Genomic DNA, 19,511 nt, shown 5'->3' with positions numbered 1-19,511 from the left:
CAGCAGCAGCCACAGCAGCAGCTTCCTTTTTCTTCTTTCTTTTGTGTTCTTCTGTTGTTGTCCTGTTGTTGTCCTTCTTTCTTCTGTTGTTCTTCTCTCCAATACTGGGGGATTTTATTCATAAGTCATCTAAGCAGCTAAAAAACACGATTCTAAAACATTCTTTCTACACTAATCTAAGCTTAATTCTAACGTGCAAAAGTAGTCAGTTCTTACCCAAAAACTTCATATAGAGTACTATCTGTTTACATACTTAGATCTATCTGTTCTATCTAGAAATGCAAGCAATGTTCTTACTATGTTTTCATTATTTCTGGAGCTAAGTTATGTTTGTGAAAGGTAACACTACTGAACTTTCAACTAGACTTTAGGGCTTTTTAGTTGCTAATACAGTCTCTTAAGGCACTTAAGTTATATTTCTACTTACTTAAAACTAAAACTTACACTCCTACTTCATGTCTGTAGCTTAATATATTTTAGTTTCTCTAAAGGCTCTAATTTAATCTCTGCATTTCTTTCTCTCTCTGAGGAACTCAGAAACTTCAATTTCATACATTCCAACACTGAAGTACTTCTTTGCTACATGTTTTTATACTGCCTTTCTCTAAAACACATCATAATACAGGATAAATATAAAGGATACAGGATACAATATAAATATAGAGGCTACACATAAACAGGTGATAATACAGGAAGACAGTTGGCAAATGATATACAAGTAACTTCATACTCTTACAATTGACATGAAGTAAATTTTTATGTTAACATAAAGGCATAGTTAATTGCTATAGTATCCTGTGAATTCCTTGATCTTCTGCTGACCAAGCTTATTGTTCCATGTGTTGCCTCTAATTGCATTAAAATGAAGCTGCTTCATGTTATTTTTGCTTTTGTGTGCAAGATTTTAGTCTTGCACCTTGCAGTCTTGCACACTATTTCTCTGATGTGATATGTTGTACAAATGTGGAAGCCTATCCTTGTTCTAAGTTGTGTACTTAGAGTGGCACTGTTCATGATTATTTTACTGACACAAGTTTAGTAAGTTCATTAGCAGTGTTAAAAGATAAAATATAAAAAAAATTAATATAAATAAATTATATATAATTTATATTAAATATAAATAAATTTATATAAAAATATAAAAAAAATTTATATTTTATTGGCATAAAGAAAAAGTTCTTATATAAATCTTTCTTTCAAGATCTAGGCAGAAAAACCACTTTACTCTTCTTTTATGGCTTTCACTTTTCTTTAGTCACAAATGCATCAATATTGCCTGGGGGTTATTTTGCCTTCTCTGCTGTGTTGCAGGTCTGTTTTAGACAACTATTTTGTTTTGGATTTTTTGAAAGCATCTTAGACTGCTGATCTGGATCAGTGTGGGAAAGTATATTTACTTTGTCTGCTGCTCAAGTAATACTTAGATTTTGTATTCTTGTCCTATATGAAATTTATTACAGAAAACAGGCTTTTAGTATTTGTTTGCGCTTGGTTGAAAAGAGTATATTTTAGACAGGAATGACATTGCACACCTTACCTCTAAGAGAATATATGCAAGATCATCAGGTAGAACTCAGTGGGGCCCCTGAACTCATTGAAAATTATTTTGAAAAACTTTTTTGAGGTCATGTGAGTTTGTAAAGAGATGTATCAGTCTGGAGATGAGTAAAGCAGAACAGTGAGTAACCTTGGCTTCTGCCTTCCTTATATGTGATAGTAGTGACAGACCTTTTGAACACTGGTGTGAGTGTAATCATAGCAGTAAATGATTGTTAGCATTGTGTGCTTACAGTGACCTTGAGGACACTTCACTGCCCGTCTCACAAGATTTCCATCTTTCCCTATTACAAGTTCCAGTGATGTAAGCTGTCACACTGACAAAAAGAAAGCTTGCCATATCTGCAGTCTCATCAGTCATTATCATAGTCACTAGTGGCCTACACAACCTAGTCACAGAATAATAGATTGGAAGGGATATCTGAAGGTTTTTTAACCAACCTGCTGCTTAGAGCAGGTCCAGCTAGATCAGGTTGCTCAGGCCTAGATCAGGGTGTTTGGACTCCAAGGATGGAGACTCCATGATCTTTGTTGGTAACTTATTCCAGTGTTTGACTACAGTTTTTGGTTAGAACAAATAGTAATTCCTCATATCTAAATGGATTTTGCTGGTTTGCAACTTGTGTCCTTTGTTTCTTGTCCTATCACTGTGTTCCTCTGAAAAGATTTGGCTCAGCTTTTTTTATACCCTCCCATTAGGCAGTAATAAGATTTCTCCTACTCCCTCAACCTTCTTTTCTTAAGAATGAACAAACCAAGGTCTCTTGTCTTCTCCTTGTGTGTGATGTGCCGCAGCCCACCATTTATCTTGGTGCCCTCCAGAGAACTCGCAACGCTCCGTCAATGTTCTCCTTGTGATAGAGAATCCCAAACTGTAAGGTGTGCCCTCAGGGGTACCAGATAAAGAGGAAGACTTCCTGGTCAGTCTTACTGGTACTAGCTAGTATGCAGCTGTTCTTTGCTGGCCATCAATCTGCTGCCTTATGTCCAGCTCTCTGCCCACCTGGACCTCCAAGTTCTTTTATGCAAGCTGCTTCCTGGCCAGTCCATGCTGCCCTCTGCCTTTGAATGGGCTTTTTCTATCCCAGGTGGAAGACTTTGTATTTGCATTTGTCAAACTTGATCAAGTGTCTGTTTCCAGGTTGTCAGAGTAGCTTTGAATAACTGCTCTGTGGTTCAGCATATCAACAGTTCTAGAAATTCTTCTTCTAGGTATTATCTGTGCACTTGCAGAGAAAGTACTCTTTGTCAAGTCCCAGATCATTAAACAATATTGACCACTGAGTCCTCCCCCTTGCATTCTTGAAAATGGGTGCGACATTTCCTTTTATCCATTTAGAGGAAACTTCCACCAGCTGAGATTTTAAACTTAATAGATGTTAGTTGCACTACATCAGCCAGCTCCCTTAGTATCCTTACATGCATTTGGTGTGTTTTCAGGGACCTGTGCATGATTAGTTTGCTCAACAGTCGCTAACTTTCTCTCAGACTGCTACAGTGCACAGGGACATTGAAGGCCTAAGGTCATCAACAAAACCGAGGCAAAAGCAACATTTTGTACCTCAGCCCTGTTGCACGACAGGGCCATCTTGTGCTGTGAAGAGATATTTGCCCTAAACTGAAATGAAATAAAAGATCTGGTTTTTGTTTTGCTAATTCGTGTGAAGTTCTGTGTAGGTTTTCCTTGCTTTCTGTTAAAGGAAAACAAAAAGTGTTGAACGTAAACTTCTTAGTCAGGCCGATCTCTGAATGTTTTGGAACCAAAGGGGATTCTTCCTGATGTCCCTAGCCATGGTCTACCTAGTACCTGAACATTAACTTCTTACTATTATGCTAGTAAGGTCTTTCTTAGGAACTGTTTTGTTGGATTTTTTTAGATTTTCTGCTTTTTTAATGGAGAAGACATATTATAGACTTTAAACAAATATACAGGATAAACTACAGTGTGTCAGCATTTATGTATGATATAATAATGTACCGATAAGATTTCAGAATTTATGTAGTGGCATTAGTAATTTATGTCTCTGTTTATCTTGATCTAGAAATAAGTAGTTTTTTTAGGCCTACTGTTAGTGTTGCTCTAAAGTGTGTAAACATATTAATTCACAGTTACTCAGTTGACAGGTGTCTAAAGAACCTTACAGGTGAAATTTGCAGTACTTAAACATTAGGCATTTTTTTTCATTAATTTAGATAATAAAAGTGTTTATTATAAATAGTAAATGAAGGGCTACTTGAGCTCCAGGCACTTCCGCTCCTTTTGTGACTGAGGATACCAGAGGCTGATCACCCAAATTAAGCTTTACCATCATTATTACATTTATTTTATGATGGTTTTTCAACACCTGAATCCTAGAAAGAAAGTGAAATATGGAAATAGTAGTCCATTGCTATTCAGTAAAAAAAAATAAAACAACAGTCTGGCTTGAAATATCTGTGCAGAACTGCTTAAAATTTTCCAGTACATTTGAGACTGTTCTTTCAGATGCATTATTGCACTGCATTCTGGGGAAACCTGAGCACAAGCATGCTGTTGATATGCCTCAGAACAGGACTTAGCACTAGGAACATAACAAAACAAAGAGATTTAAAAAGAGAGAGGGGAAAATCTCTTTAGATTTAGAGGCCTGTTAGTATTATTCCTCTGTACTGTCCTTTGCAAGAAAAATTCTCATTCCTGTTACATTTACTCAGAGTGATCAAAAGTGAGGGTTTAACAGCTTAATTTAGAAATGCTTAGGTTTATGTTTTTAAAATAACTTTCCTATAAAGATTTTTCAGCTTTCAAGTGGAAAATGAGTTTATTTTATGTTTGTCTGCTTCAATTAAAATTGTCTTTAGCTGTCAGTGTTGGCACAATTGACATTAGCAGCAAGGTGGTTAACTCCTACTTGTATGATACAGAAGGGTATTATCTGCTCTAATAATTGCCAGAAAATACAAGTCAATATAACTAAGGTTAAAAAGCAGGTATTCGTAGCACATCAGTGTATCTTCAGGCACTACTGAACCAAAGTGAATTTAAATATTATTTTATATTGTATGTGTAAAGTAGAACTTCAAACAACTCCATGTGTACTGATGGTACCTTTATTTTTAAATACCTAAACTGACCCTTTTTGGGGGATTTTTTTGTGTTTTACCAGGGGAACAGGGAATATAAGAAGTGTTTATTACCTTAATGCTGCTGTATTTGTGTTAAAAATGTTGATGTTTCTTGGGTAAATGCAAGTGCTACTGACAAGTATTTTGTGTAGTTGCTTGCCTGTTACCAACCCAACTTTTTTCCATCTTCTGTCTACAAACATTGTACCTAAACTCACTATGATGAGAAGAGTACCTGTAAGAATAGTAAAATAAACTAATATGTTTGTACAACTATTCCCAGAGTAAATGTATTCAATAAGCCTCCTGTTCTGTTTGTCTATGTGTGCAGAATCCAGCCATTCCAATGCAGAAGCTTCAAGACATCCAGAGAGCAATGGAGCTGCTTTCTGCATGCCAAGGCCCAGCAAAGAATATTGATGAGGCTACCAAACGTAAATACCAGTTTTGGGATACACAACCTGTACCTAAGCTTAGTAAGTTAAACTGGATTTGTATCAAACACCTGTCACATGATCACTAAAGAGGTGTTGTGCATGTGCATGCATAAAGAGCTCTGTGGCATGTTCTCTAAAATGGGTATAAAGCTGGACTGTGTGTGGTAGGGATCCTTAATCATTCATTTAGTTTATGTGGAATTTTTGATGTTTTCTAGGGAAGTACTTGTCTTCCCCATAGATAATATACAGTGTTAATAAGTGTCATTCTGATGTCCTGTGTAAAAATGGGAAATGCTATTGAAATAGCATTCTTTTGTGTATTTTAGGTCTGAAATCTTGAACAATAGAACATGGAAGTCTTTTCCACTTTAGGAGAAGTAAGACCCCCTAAGTAGTGACAAAGAGTAGACTTTAATTCTTTTAATTATTATTTGTTTTGTTTGTTTATTTATATTTCCTTAAGTTTTTTTTTCAATAGATGGATTTGTTATCACAGAAATTACTCTCCTGCCATAGGCTGCACTGTTTTCATACAGCTTTAAGTGGATAATGGCACTTGTCTGATACACAGACTCTTCCTCTGCTGCTTGTTCATGTCCTTCTCCACAATGTCCACTACCTTGAAGACATGCTTTCTCAGATTCTGTTCTCTGTTTTTGATTCCAAGTGAGATGATGAGGTGATCTCTCCTTGCCTTTAAATTTGTAATGAATCTGACAAGTTATTTTTCATACTGATCTGATCCCAGATTACACAGTTGGTAAAACTTCTTGTTGTTGGAGAAATTAATTGCTGACTGTCTTTTGTTTTCTGCATTGCTTTCTGAACCTTCTTTTTCTGATTTCATTATCTTCAAGTTAAGCAGTTTTAGCTTTTCAGTGTGAACATGGAGGCCCCACAAGTAAAACGTTCTCAGCACAGTAGCTGGTGCTGCTCTGTCCTGCAGGTTTCTCTCATTGCACTGGAGACTGGTGTAGAATGAGCAGAAATAAGATAGAGTCTAAAGCACAGGAGCACTCTGCTCACTCTCTCCACAGGCAGCATTTGACATTAATCCATGGCTATAGCTTAATCCACAGCAATCTCATTTTTTCCTGACTTTTCTTGCATAGATAAGTCCAGAGCAGAGTCCCTAGATACAATATTTTCCCCTGGACTGCACTGAATTGACCTGCCATGGCTTTTCTCTGTACAAACTCTATCAAGTTACCTGCATAAAGTAATGGTAGTAATTGTCACCAGCAATCCAGCCTAAATGGAGAAAGACCCTAGCCAAAATAAGTTGAAGTGTAAATCAAAGAATGCTCTGGCCATAATCAAGCTTTTCCAGAGATAGTTCTGGTGTCTCTGCAGTGGTGCCAGGAGTTCAGTTCAGACTAATCAATGTATTTTACAGCACTTAGAGAGGAAAATCTGTCACTTTTCAGTTGTAAAAGGTCCATACAGTGGGGTTAGTTACAGTTACAAATATTGGTCAGTGAGGTTTTGTTGATCTCATAGATTTCTTTTTAAGGTGTTTTTTTTTTTTTATCTGATGAATGAACAGATTGGGAAGTGATCACTAGTTGATTTACGTTATATGTTTAGGTGGAAAAAATAATCTCTCAATTCAAGAAAATGTTGTAGGGATCTTTGCATTAAATTTACTTCAGAATCCTCCAGCCTTCAGGTTAAAATTATTATCACTATTAGTTATGCCAGACCTGCCATGTAGTGGCAGTAATATTTGGGCTGTTGGTACCTTCCAGAGTTTGCTTAAAGATGGTAATAATTATGACCTTACAAACTGGATGGCAGGCCATAACTGTTAGTCAGGATTGTGCATCATTTGGAAAAATTAATACTCAAAGGAACGTTTGACTGTCCAGTTTGATGATGCTGATAATACAGTTGAGTGTTTATGGGTAAGGATCAGGGGGAAGGTCAACAGGGCAGGTATCATGGTGTGAATCAGTTCTAGACCTCCCAAACAGGATGAGGAGCCAGATGAAATATTCTGTAAACGTCCAGCAGAAGTCTCACAATTGCTAGCTGTTGTTCTCATAGGGATTTCAACATACCAAGTGTCTGCTGGAAATACAGAACAGCTGGGAGGAGACAGTCTAGGAGGTTCCTGGAGTGTGTGGAAGAGAACTTCCTGACAAAGTTGGTGAGTGAGCCAACTAGGAAGGTGTTCTGCTGGACCTGTTGTTAGTGAAAAGTAAGGACTTGTGAGTGATGTCCTGGTTGGAGGCCATCTTGGGCCCAGTCATTATAAAATTTTTGATTCTTAGAGAACTAAGGAGGGGATCAGCAGAACTGGAGGGATGACTTTGATCTGTTTAAGAGACTGGTTGACGTAGTCCCTTGGGAGACAGTCCTGGAGGGCAAAGATGTACAGGAGGACTGGAAGTGTTTTCAGAATGAAGACTTAAAGATGCAAGAATAGGCTGTCTCCATGTGCCAAAGGATGAGCCAGTGGGGACGAAGACCAGCGTGGCAGAACTTTGGCTCAAACTGTTGTGAATGAGTGGTTTGGCTCAAACTGTTGTGAATGAGTGGTTTGGGCCACCTCAAGAATCATCATCAAAGATAATTGCAACAAGCAGGCTTAAATGTATGTTTGTGGAAGTGCAGCTTAAGAGACTTTGATGGAAAGGGTCTCTCTATTACTTACTACATAGATGAGGCACACATAGCAAAGCAGAATTAGCAGCACTTTAAAATTATTTACATGGAAAGTGGGGATGCAGGGAGAGCCAGGGTGCCAAGGATACAGGTGCAAAAATAAAAGGGTACAGAAGAGTTTAGAAGTACTTAATCATTAATTCAACATTTATGAAGTGATTCAATAGGATTTACTACAAGAGTAATTTAATTACAGATTTTAGATAGCAGCATTCCTACTATACTCAACTCACACACATGCACACCGGTGCAGAGTTGTTTATACACTTCCACATTCAAAGGTTCCTGTTAAAAATTCCCCGTGAGCCCAGTGACATACATTAAGTCCCTTGCATTTCTCAGCAGGCAAGGGTTGAGCCTTGAGGAGTGGAGGGGCTCAGCATAGGTCTCATCCTCAGCAAGTCTTTAGAATATCACAGACTTGAGGGTTTGCAAGCTCCAAGAGATATCCCTCTCAGAGAGAGGAGCTGATGCAGCCCACTGTGGTCCAGGGCACTGTAAAGGGCCTCACTTAGGACCACTCTTCATAGGATTGCAAGATAATTTGCTTTAGTCATCCCTAAGTTTCCATCATGGCCATAACCCACATTGGTAACTGCTTTTTGGGGAAAAAAAAATTTTAAAAAATCCCGTCCAGTAACAATTTTACCATTTCACTTTGGCACGAAATGTGTTCAGGTAAATGGTGTTCCACGGCTTTCAGGGAGTAGCTGATTATTAGGGAATAAGTGATTATCCCTTGTTCCCCATGTTGTTCAGGCAAATGATGATCTTGATACAGTCAGTGTCACTCCCACGTTTACTGTGCAGGATCTCCTGTTATGGTCAAGGGACATTTCACTGCCCAACTGATTTGGTCAAGGCTTACCAGGAACTCCTGAGATCATAAGAGAGGCCCAAGGGTGGATGAGGAGATGCACCACCAGTGGGATTCAGGCAAGAAAATGAGTTTATGGCTATTGAAGAAGAGGCAGGCAGCTCATGAGGACTGCAAGGATGCTGAGGTTATGCAGAAGAAAATCAAGAAGGTCGAAAGCTTTTACAGTGTGGTCTGACTTAAAGGACAGTGCTACAGGAATGACATTGAGGTGCTGGACTGAGTCCAGAGAAGGCAACAAACCTGGTAAAGGGTCTAGAACACAAGTCTGATAACAAATGCCTGAGGGAGCTGGGCTTGTTTACCCTGGAGAAAAGGAGGCTCAGTGGAGACCTTATCACTCTCTACAATTACCTGAAATGAGGCTGTGGCCAGGTGGTAGTCAGCCTCACAGCTGACAAGTCATAGGACAAGGGGAAACAACCTCAAGGGGAGCTCTGTCAGGGGAGATTTAGATGGCATGTTAGGAAAAATCTGTTCACTGAAGGATAGTTGAGAATTAGAAGAGACTCCCCAGGAAAGTAGTGGGGTCACCATCCCTGGTGGTATTGAAAAGATAGATAAATATGATGCCAAGGAGAATGATTTAGTGGTGGGCTTGGCAGTGTAAGGTTAGTGGTTGGACTGATCTTAAAGGTTTTTTCCAATCTAAATGGTTCTATGATTTAGTAGGTGCTGCTCCTTAGAAGAGGAACAGCTGCAATTTATAGGTGTATACTGAGGACTGGAGCTGTAAAGTAAGGGAGGAGCAGAAAGCATGTTTTCAAGTAGGATTTTAGGAACACGTTTCACATACCACCAGTATCTCTTAAATGCCCTGGCTTTGCTATGTCACTGCTTCTGAGTAATCCTGTTGAGTTCAGGTCTGTTCAAGTCAGTGGTAAACAGAATCTGAGCCATAGCTTTTTAGCTGTGAGTACATGGTCTCATGATGAGGCTGTGGATCTCATGGCTGTTTAAATGCTGTGCGTGTGCTGATAAGTTGTTGTCTCTTGTGTTATGAAATGCAGGAAATCAGTTGAGATAGAGTGGTTCTGTGCATATCTAGAAATATTATGATGAGACAGTCATTAGTCTGAATGTGGTCTATGAGAATGAGAAGTAGTGTAAACTACTAATACTAATTTTTTCAGCATTTTTTAAAAGCTTCTTGTTCCATTCACATAATTATGAGGAAGTACATGATGTGAATTAAATGCAGTTCACAGGACTATCAGGAAAGCTAGCAATGTAACAGATTTTTCTTTTGTTTTTGTTTTTTTTTCCCCCTCCTTCTCACTCAAAAGATGAAGTTATAACTTCACATGGTGCAATTGAACCAGATAAGGACAATGTCCGCCTAGAGCCATATTCTTTGCCACAAGGTTTTATGTGGGACACACTGGATCTTAGCAATGCTGAAGTTGTAAGTAGAACAATTTTTATATATATCTAAAATAATTCAATTTTTTTCTGATTGATATGTGGATAAGTATTTGGATTTTTTTCTGTGTGTTTTCAGCTGAAGGAGTTATACACACTATTAAATGAGAATTATGTAGAAGATGATGATAATATGTTTAGGTTTGATTATTCACCTGAATTTCTTCTGTGGTGAGTAGTGAGTTCCACATTCTGTTCTGGCTGGAGTGCAGTGGAGGGTGTTTTTATTACATCTTCTTAGGCAGTAATTTGTAATTATTTCTGTCATCAATTCTAGGGCATTACGTCCTCCAGGCTGGTTACCGCAGTGGCACTGTGGGGTTAGAGTGTCTTCAAACAAAAAACTGGTAGGATTCATAAGTGCCATCCCTGCAAATATTCGTATTTATGAAAGGTAAAATGCACCAGTACTTTTCAGTTTGTAAAAGAATAATGCCACAAAACAAACCTTAAACTGGTATCCATTGCTATAGAGAACTTAAAAAGAGAGAACGAGGTGAAGAGCACCAATATTTATTTAAGGAATTTTATTAGCGATGGACAATACAGATAATACCATACAGTTTTATGACCCTGCTTAAAAGCATTTATAGTTGATCAGCTGGGCTTCTTATACTGACAAACATAAAGCATTGTGACACCACATAGCATTGCTTGGATGCTATACTGCCTCTTAAAGTAAAGCAGTCAGTTAAGTCTTGATAGAGCTCTAATAAAGGACTATTGAAACCCCTTAGAGATAGCTTGCATATTGCACAGTTTGTCATTGCAGTCACAGTGTCATAGATCAGTGTTCCTTGCAGATGTGCTTTGTCACAGGCAAGTTTATTTTACTTCAAATTCTTCTGTCACAGTATGGAAAACTAATTACAAAAATGGAAATATGTAATGTGCAACTCTCTTTAATTTTTCCACTACTTAATGTCTTTTCAGTGTGAAGAAAATGGTAGAAATCAATTTTCTGTGTGTCCATAAGAAACTGAGATCTAAACGGGTGGCACCTGTACTGATTCGGGAAATAACCAGAAGAGTAAACTTGGAAGGAATTTTTCAGGCTGTTTACACTGCTGGAGTGGTACTTCCCAAACCTGTGGCCACTTGCAGGTAACCTAGGTGATGTTCTTAATAATATTGGTTCTTACAACAGTTATTTTTAAGAAAATTTAAATTTTTTTTAATATTGTCTAAAAACAGTAAAAGCATGAAATTCAAAGGTATTAAATATTGTGGCCTTGACTAACCTGAAGGCCTGAGTGTTTGTCAGTGTTGGATTTTTTGGTGTTGCGGGTTTTTTCCCCCTTCCCTCCCAGTGCCTCAGATAAAACAGCTTCTCAGACTAAAATTGAATTTGTGGTTGGTTTAGCATACTTTAAATAGACTAACAGATGTTTCAGTTGACTTTCTGGTGGTATCCATGCTAGCAATGACAACATTGTATACCTGTGTTTTTCAAGTGGCCTGTGTCCCTGCTGGGACACTTCCCTGTTAACCTGGTTGCTTGCCAGAGATGGCAGAGCATTTCTGGTAATTGTGTGATTTACTTTCTTGAGATACTTTCATCTTTACTGGAGAAAGGAGGACTTTATTGGCATTTGATAAATATAGGAACACTACCATGTGAGAAGAGTTACAGTCAAATATAATTCAATTTGCTTGGAATGGATTTTATTTTTACTAGGAAAAGTTCAGTTTCTGCACTTTTAGTCCAGCTGTTTAGACTTCCGGAGGACACAGTACCTTTTGATTTGAAGTTGTTTTGTACCTATCAACACCAAATTTCTGGAAGGAATGATTGGGGGGGGAGGGTATAGCTATGCTGTGTTAGAACAACCAGAGGTGCTCTGTTGCACAATGACCTCCCAAGAAAGGGAGACCACCTTCAAAAATAATGCTTAGACATGAGCAGAGGGTCCTGTCTGCACCAGAAATTAAATGTTATTATGTATGTATGGTGAGTTTTTCAGGGCTATGACAAATGCAAAAATGTTTAGCCCTGTACTTATTCATTCTGTATCAAAAAGCATTTGCTTAGATTGAAAATACTGTGATAGCAGGCTTGTTTAAAACCTATTACTTGGCTATAGCTTTTCCTTAATTTTTTTTTTTTTTTGTTAATCAGTCTTGTAGATGTAGTACAGGCTTGCTTAGAGATTTGGAGAGCAGAAAAAGAACAAGCAAGAAAGCAGGTCAATGGATACAAGTGACACTGACACTTAAAATACTATTTAAATTCATTATTTGGTTGTATTTTAGGTATTGGCATCGATCACTAAATCCCAGAAAATTGGTGGAGGTGAAATTTTCACATTTGAGTAGAAACATGACTCTACAAAGAACAATGAAGCTCTACAGACTTCCTGATGTAAGCAGTATGACTTCTAGAGAATCCCCACAGTTATTGTGAGGCCCAAAATAACCTTCCATCTGTCTCTGACAGCACAGGCTTTTCTGTGTAAAGGCAGTGCATGCAGGACATTAAAAAAATAATCTCTGGTTGATGAAAAAGACCTTAAGGGCTATACAAAACAGAAAAGACTATTGCTGGAAATCTGGATCTCTATGGAGAAAATACAAATTTTGACCTAAAACCCTTAAACAAAGGAAAGAAAGCCCAGAAAGCTTGACTTCACAAACACATGGGATTGAGTTGAAGATTCATAAGACTATTCTTGGTATGTTTAATCTGATAAGAGATTACTGGAATAGAAAATCAACATTTCATGTCTTACAATTCTCAAAGAAGTCCGTCAGCAACTTGGCTGAATACAATCATATTGTTGATTCCACTCTAATTCACATTTTTTTCTGTACTGTCAGAGAGTGCTGTTTTTCTGCATTGAGCAGGCTGAGTAAAAGCCACTTCAGTATGTTGTGCACTGTTAGTTTGCATGGTCTAGTAAAAAACAAGTGTTCTGGCATAGCTAGTTTAGTTAATACTTTCTTTTTCTTGTGTTTGCAGCTAATCGTTAAGCTTGCAAAAAGCCTTAGGGAGCACTTCTGTGATTGGGCAAGTCACTGTAAATACCATGTACTGTTAAAAAATCTCATTGCTGTAATTAATAGCCTGTAGAATTTAGTGTGAGTTTATGGGAATTTAGTGTGAGTTTATGGCTGAAAACAATTTATTTTCTTGTAAAAGCTACCTTTTTTGGAGGGATTGCAGAGTATCCCTTACCTGTACATTATCAGTAAACCTCTCTTTATTTAAACAAACACTTTATTTTGGTTAAAAACGACACTTTTTTTCCTCACTCACAGTACTTTATAATGATTTATCTGATTTTGGAGAATTGTGTCAGTTGCTATGTTTAACATGATGCTGCATATTCTCTTACTGCTCAGATATTTGAGCAGTAGGCTGAACAGCCCTTGGAATAAAGCACATGATGCCATGCCTTGATCTGTACTCCTGCTGCTGTCAGAGAGCCTCGTTTCCTTCTCTGCCTGGTGCCACCTGTGCCTGCACATTCAGCTTCTCCCTTGTGTGCAGGGTAGCAGTTTGCAGAGCTGAAGAATTAATAACCAAATTAATTGGGTTTTAATCTTGGACAGCTAAATATAGCTTCCTTCAAATCTTGAAGACATTTTTAACAGTCTGAAGAGTGCAAGATACAATTTCAAGTGTAGGTTTTGGTGGCAACTCTAGGAACATTGCTTATGGAAACAACGCAGGAAGTGAATAGTTTAAAGAGTAAGAATCTTAATTGTAGTACCAAAGGTGTAACTACAGAGAATCATTAGAAATAGGAGTTGTATCCTTATCATTTTCCTTCATCATAAAACCCAGTTTCAACAGAGAGGTAAATTATGGAAAGTAAGTAATATATCATATCTCATCCATAAAATATAGCTAAGGCAAACATACACTGTACATAGAAGTGCAAATAGAAGATAGATGCTTTCAAAATCAGCTTTTTAAATTAAGTGATGTAGGAGTCCACATACCTCAGGATTTTTGTTATTTTTAGTTTGGATTTGGGAGCTTCTCAGTGGAAAATAAAGATTTAATCTTTGTTCTGATCTTTTCTCTTTAGGTCTTGTGCTTTGGGTTTATTTGGAGGCCTTTTTTTTTTTTTTCCGAGAAAGGGATTAAGTGCTGTTGAGGCTCTTTTTCCTCAGTTTCAGGCTGTTATAAACACTACTGTCAAACAGATTTGACCATTCAGGCCATGCTATAGTGTCCCTCAGCACCAAACACTGTTTCTTATGTTTTAACCTCTTTTCTTAGTGTCCTTGGAATATCATTGCCACTAGGAGCTCATCTCCCTTTAAGAGAATTAATCATTCCTAATCACTTGAACAGCCTGAATTAAAAAGGTTTTCAGGTGTAATAAATACTGTAATTAATAAATATCACCATCCCTGAAGGTTGTGCATGTTCCTATAGATCCAAAAAATAAAAGTGTCCTTTTTCTAAGTGTTTAATCTCTTGAGCAAGGAGTTTCCTGGAAAAAGTAAGGTTTGTCTGTGCTTAGAGTCAAGACAGGAGTATGTTTGTCTCTGTTGTTCTTTTCCTGACCAGCTGAGATCCTGATGCTGGACAGTTGCATGATTATGTGCCCAGTCCAGCAGAGAAACAAATTTTAGCACAGTTCTGTACACTTTCCTTTACCTCTGGGATTGCAGGTAGTCACTTACTGGTGGCACTTCTGAGCATTGCTGGGGGGAAAAAGATCTTCCAGCCCAGCTGCTTTTCCTCCATCCTTCCTGTATGCCAAGTGTACACCCTTCTGGAATAAGGACATTTAAAAATAAAGATGATGTGCTGTTGTGGAGTCAAACCATAGTCCCAGGCTGCCTAGAAAAGCGTGAAGGATGAAATAAAATACACAGGCCCGAGCTGTGGCAGAATGTGCCTTGATTTCTCATCTGTCTGCTGACTCCCAGAGCACATGAATAAACACCTCCCCCAGAATAATGCCTTTTGGGCAAATCATAATCAGCTACACTAATTTCAGGCTTCCAGTAATCAAGTCTCTACCTGGCTGCTCTTGCAATCGACTTTGCTATGATTAATGTGGTACGTGCCCAAGTATGTAGCTCAGACCGATGAGGCACAATAAATGAGCACTGAAGAGAGCAAGCATTAGCCTCCCCTAAAGGAAATATCCAGGAAGGCTAGCAAAAGATGGGAAGAACACTTTAATCACTTTCGCTTGTTTAAACAGTAATTGCATAGTACTAGAAAGTAATTTTTTTCCTTTTCTGATGTTTGAAGTCAGAAAAATAACTTTATTTGTTAAAATAGGTTTTAATTTCAGGCAGCTGTAAGTTATGAGAAGCTTTCTTGTTAACAGAATAGCAGTTGTGCCTGTATAGAAGGTTGTTAGAAAGCAAGTTTACAAGTGCTAAAAAGAGGTAGAATCTTTTTTGTTAAATAATTTCTAATTAAACTTAATCAGCTGACATTGATGTATAGCTTGACTGTAATTTCCATAAGTTTGAATTGCCAGTGTTCTTGTCTTGAGATAACTTCTGATATTCAAGTTTCTTTGTTTTGTTTCTGTGTCTTGGGCCCCAGGTAGTTTAGAAGAGGATAAGAAGTAGATTGACCTAAAAAAAAAAAAAAATACAAATCGCACAAAGTGTAGGCAGTTGGTGATGGTATGTCTTTCTCTGGAGAAATTAAGCTGATTCAATAATGAAGTAAAAAGATTGAAGTGTCCCAGACTGTCTCAATAATTAGAAGAGAGGGAATTCTGATTGAAAGCCGTTTGTAAAATAGCATAATGAATTAGGTGGCTGGGATAAAGTAGGCTAATAGTGAATGCATTATAACAAGTGAAGTGACTCTGCAACCTACTTTCAGCCTTTGCTGTATTTGCAGTTTTCCTTTCAACATCTTAACATTTATTTTTCTTCTTTTACACTAAGGCCACAAAGACTTCAGGTTTGAGACCAATGGAGCAAAAAGATACTAAAGCAGTACAAGAGTTAATCAATACTTACTTGAAACAGTTTAATCTTGCTCCTGTGATGGATGAAGAAGAGGTGGCCCACTGGTTCCTGCCTCGGGATCATATTATTGACACTTATGTGGTAGAGGTAAAATATGCACTAACGTATATGACTCTGTGTGTGAGTGCCACTGACAGTAGTTCATATCAACATCAAGTTTTTGAAATGCAGGCAGTATGAAATAAGTGTGTTACAAACTTTGTTCTTTGTATTACATTCTGTTAATAAGAAAAAGTTTGGCTGTGATAAACTGTAGTGATTTTATAATAGAGTATCTTAAAGGAGAATTCAGAAATATCCAAATACCACATCTTGACAAGAACCCTACCTACCCTATTTTAAGGTCAACTTTTCCACCTGAATTTCTTGATTCTTTTTTACAGAGATATGACTTGATACTAAGGAGTGGTCTTCAAACCTTCTTTTCTAGAAAAAAGGGAAAATGAGGCTGTGACTGAAATAATGATAATAATGATTTGTTTTGAATTGACTGTCATTCTCCCAGGTGTACATGTTTCTGCCATACACCATTACAAAATGCTTTTTTAACAAAACCTAATTTTAGAGGCACCTGTTGGGAGAATTATGTTTCTTGATGATTTTCTTCAGTAAAGTGTATTTTTCCAGTGTATATATGTGTATGAATTTGCATATATATATATATATATATATATATATATATACACATATATATACACATATATACATGCATCTACTATGCCCACCCTCCAAAGCAGTGGTCATAATGCTTCTCTCGAAATAAGGAGTGCAGGAATAGATTAGCATTTGGATTGGAAATCTCCCAGACATGTTTGAAATAGGGGCACTAAAGCTAGTGGAAAGATAAGCCTTCCCTTTGAGTCCATACAAAATCAGTTGTAGACAGCATGCTTAGACAGGTATTACTTTGCTTAAAGTGATAATGTTATTTAAAAGTGATCAGCACTAACATCCCTAAACCTTCTCACAGAAGCCCTAGGTTGTGAAGCTCAGTGTTCCCATGCTGTAACCCAAAGTTGTGCAGGAGCCTCAGCTGAATTAGGAAACCTAGAGCTGATGGAGATGAGTGGTCCTGCCCATCAGTTTTTATTGTCCAAGCTTAGTTTTCTGCTTACTTTGTAGTGGATCTAGTGCTCATTGGACTTTTCCATGGTCTAATTTATAGTTCTACTTTCTTTCTCCACTCCCTCTTCTCCCTGCTCTCTTCCCTGCTCCCTGAGTCTGTTTTTGGCTTGCTTTGTGAGTTGATGCCTACAGGAGAGTTCACAAGCACCAGGATCAGCATGAATGTGACATTATCAGTGCCATATTTACTAAACTGCACAGTCTTCACTTACTTGTTTTATGCTGTCTCTTGCACTAGTTTTTTACTATACAAAATTAGTGCTTAAAATCTTTTTAAGACCTGTGTCACCTGGAGAATCTACAAAATACTCTGTGTAATTTATGAGTTAGTATTTTCATCATTCTTAGTGAATTTAGTGAGTAACTCAATAACTTTACTGTTCCTTGTACTTAGTATTACTCTACTACAGAATGTGTACCTACTCTAAGACAAAAGCTTTTTTGCATGTGGTACGTTGAACTGTTTTACTTTTTACTGTCAAAGTACTGTTAATTTAAAGAGCCATGTGAGGTTCTTCATTGAACTCTTAATTAGTGGTTATTAGTCATTCAAAAATAAAGCAAACAAGCAAGAAGTTTTTGTGTGTCTCCTTTGCCTTATTTTCTTGGAGATACTCTGGGGATTTTTCTGTGCTCAGAATGTTAGTCATTACCCATGTAATAATTATTTCATAACCCATGTAGTAATTATTTTCTATTTCCTACTAATCCGCACTCTTGAAGATGGTCAGACTTCCTTAGATGTGGAAGTTTTAAGTCATATACTTTAGATTTCTGTATAAACACCTTTTTTGATGACTACTGGTTTTATTAGAATTTCCATGTGATTCAGCACTGTTGTCCAACAAATAAGTTGTGCTTGTTGATTAATATTTAAATATGCTTTGTATACCAGCACAGTATGTTTTTTTCTCTATTTTTAGAAATACGAGAAAATTATTCTGATGTGACTGTCATCAGATTTTTAAAATATCTCTAGTATTTTAAGAATACTTTATTAAAAATTAGTTCAGTCAGAGAACTTCAATATCTTTACTGGTAGTGTGCTATGTTTGCTTTGCCTGTAGCAAACCACTGCTTTCACAATTGTTTGTCAAAATGTTAGTGGTATAATAGACTTGAAAAATCTAAATGTTTGTTTCTTCAAATCATATCTAAAACTAGCTGTTATACCATAGTACTTACAGTGCACAAACCTTACTGCATTTAGTACTTTCTGTAGAACTGTCACATTAGCCTAACCAGTAACTGATTACTTACTAATGGACTTCTTTGTTTGTTTTTTTTTGTAGGGTTCAAATGGTATTTTAACAGACTTCCTCAGTTTCTACACATTACCTTCAACAGTGATGCATCATCCTGTTCATAAAAGCCTCAAAGCTGCCTATTCCTTTTACAATATTCATACAGAGACTCCCCTGTTGGACTTAATGAATGATGCACTCATTATAGCTAAATTGGTAAGTTGTGGATTGGGTTTTTTCTGCTTCATTCACAAAAATATTCTTAGGAGTAGTGGCAAGGTAAGAACTGAGTAATTTATCCATACCAGTGCAGTCAGCTTTACTGTTTACAGCACAGAGTGCAGTTGATGAGACATGTGCAATATATATATCAAAATATAAAGCAGTATGTTTGTTTTTCCTTTTTACTCTGAGTGATGCTGGGGAATGACAAATTCATAAAGTATTTGCAATAGCTTGAACTGTGGAAAACCCAAGAGCACACTGATGACCATAATCACTAAGTATCAGAAGAATGAAAAGTATCAGTAAAATAATTTCCCTTGGAGATAAATAAATAAGCACTGTCAAATATATTTTGCTTTTTAAAATTATGTTTTATTCCTAAAAAAATGTAGAAAGTTATTTATGTGAGCTTTATCATTTTATCATTGCTGCATGTAAAGCTCTGGAGATGATATCATGGCATAACTTTTAAGCATACTCTTAGGTATTATTAGGAATCATTATTATTAGTAGTAGGATTAGGATTAGTATAATTAGGAATTATACTGATAGATGTTTGGTTGAATGGAAGGGAAAAGACTATAAATTAAGTTCTTAAAGAGAAGAATTTTGAGAGTTTAGTACTGTCTAATGAAAAGCTATCGCTCAGCTCTTAGTGACTGGGGTTTCATGGGACTGCAGTGCTAATACCAATGGTACATACCAGCACTCTGAATGAATTTGCAGAGACCTGTTTGTCCTGGGTGGTTCAAAGCACTGCTGAGGCTTAATCTGGTCCATAGCATCTGCCCTGCAACGATTCCCAGCAGGCTGCAGAGCACAGGCATGTTTTCTGCTCCTCCTTCCCGCTGAGGTGTTGCTGCCGCACAGCTGGTGGTCTTACAGCACCTG

General features: G+C 37.3%; 1 protein-coding gene across 1 annotated transcript in view; it reads left to right on the top strand.

The window, feature by feature from the left end:
* Positions 1-19,511, top strand: part of NMT2 (N-myristoyltransferase 2) — a 36,382-nt gene that overhangs the window by 9,997 nt on the left and 6,874 nt on the right. The window contains exons 3-10 of the mRNA XM_086858847.1: positions 4,994-5,138; positions 9,933-10,051; positions 10,148-10,239; positions 10,346-10,462; positions 11,002-11,172; positions 12,322-12,430; positions 15,943-16,113; positions 18,444-18,611. Coding sequence (XP_086714973.1) covers positions 4,994-5,138; positions 9,933-10,051; positions 10,148-10,239; positions 10,346-10,462; positions 11,002-11,172; positions 12,322-12,430; positions 15,943-16,113; positions 18,444-18,611 — 1,092 coding nt within the window. The remainder of the gene's footprint in view (positions 1-4,993; positions 5,139-9,932; positions 10,052-10,147; positions 10,240-10,345; positions 10,463-11,001; positions 11,173-12,321; positions 12,431-15,942; positions 16,114-18,443; positions 18,612-19,511) is intronic.

This window comes from Cyanistes caeruleus, chromosome 1, assembly GCF_971803275.1.
Source record: "Cyanistes caeruleus chromosome 1, bCyaCae1.hap1.1, whole genome shotgun sequence".
NCBI classification, from domain to species: domain Eukaryota; kingdom Metazoa; phylum Chordata; class Aves; order Passeriformes; family Paridae; genus Cyanistes; species Cyanistes caeruleus.
The sequence above is the reverse complement of the archived record's forward strand: the minus strand, read 5'-3'. Positions and strand labels throughout refer to the sequence as shown.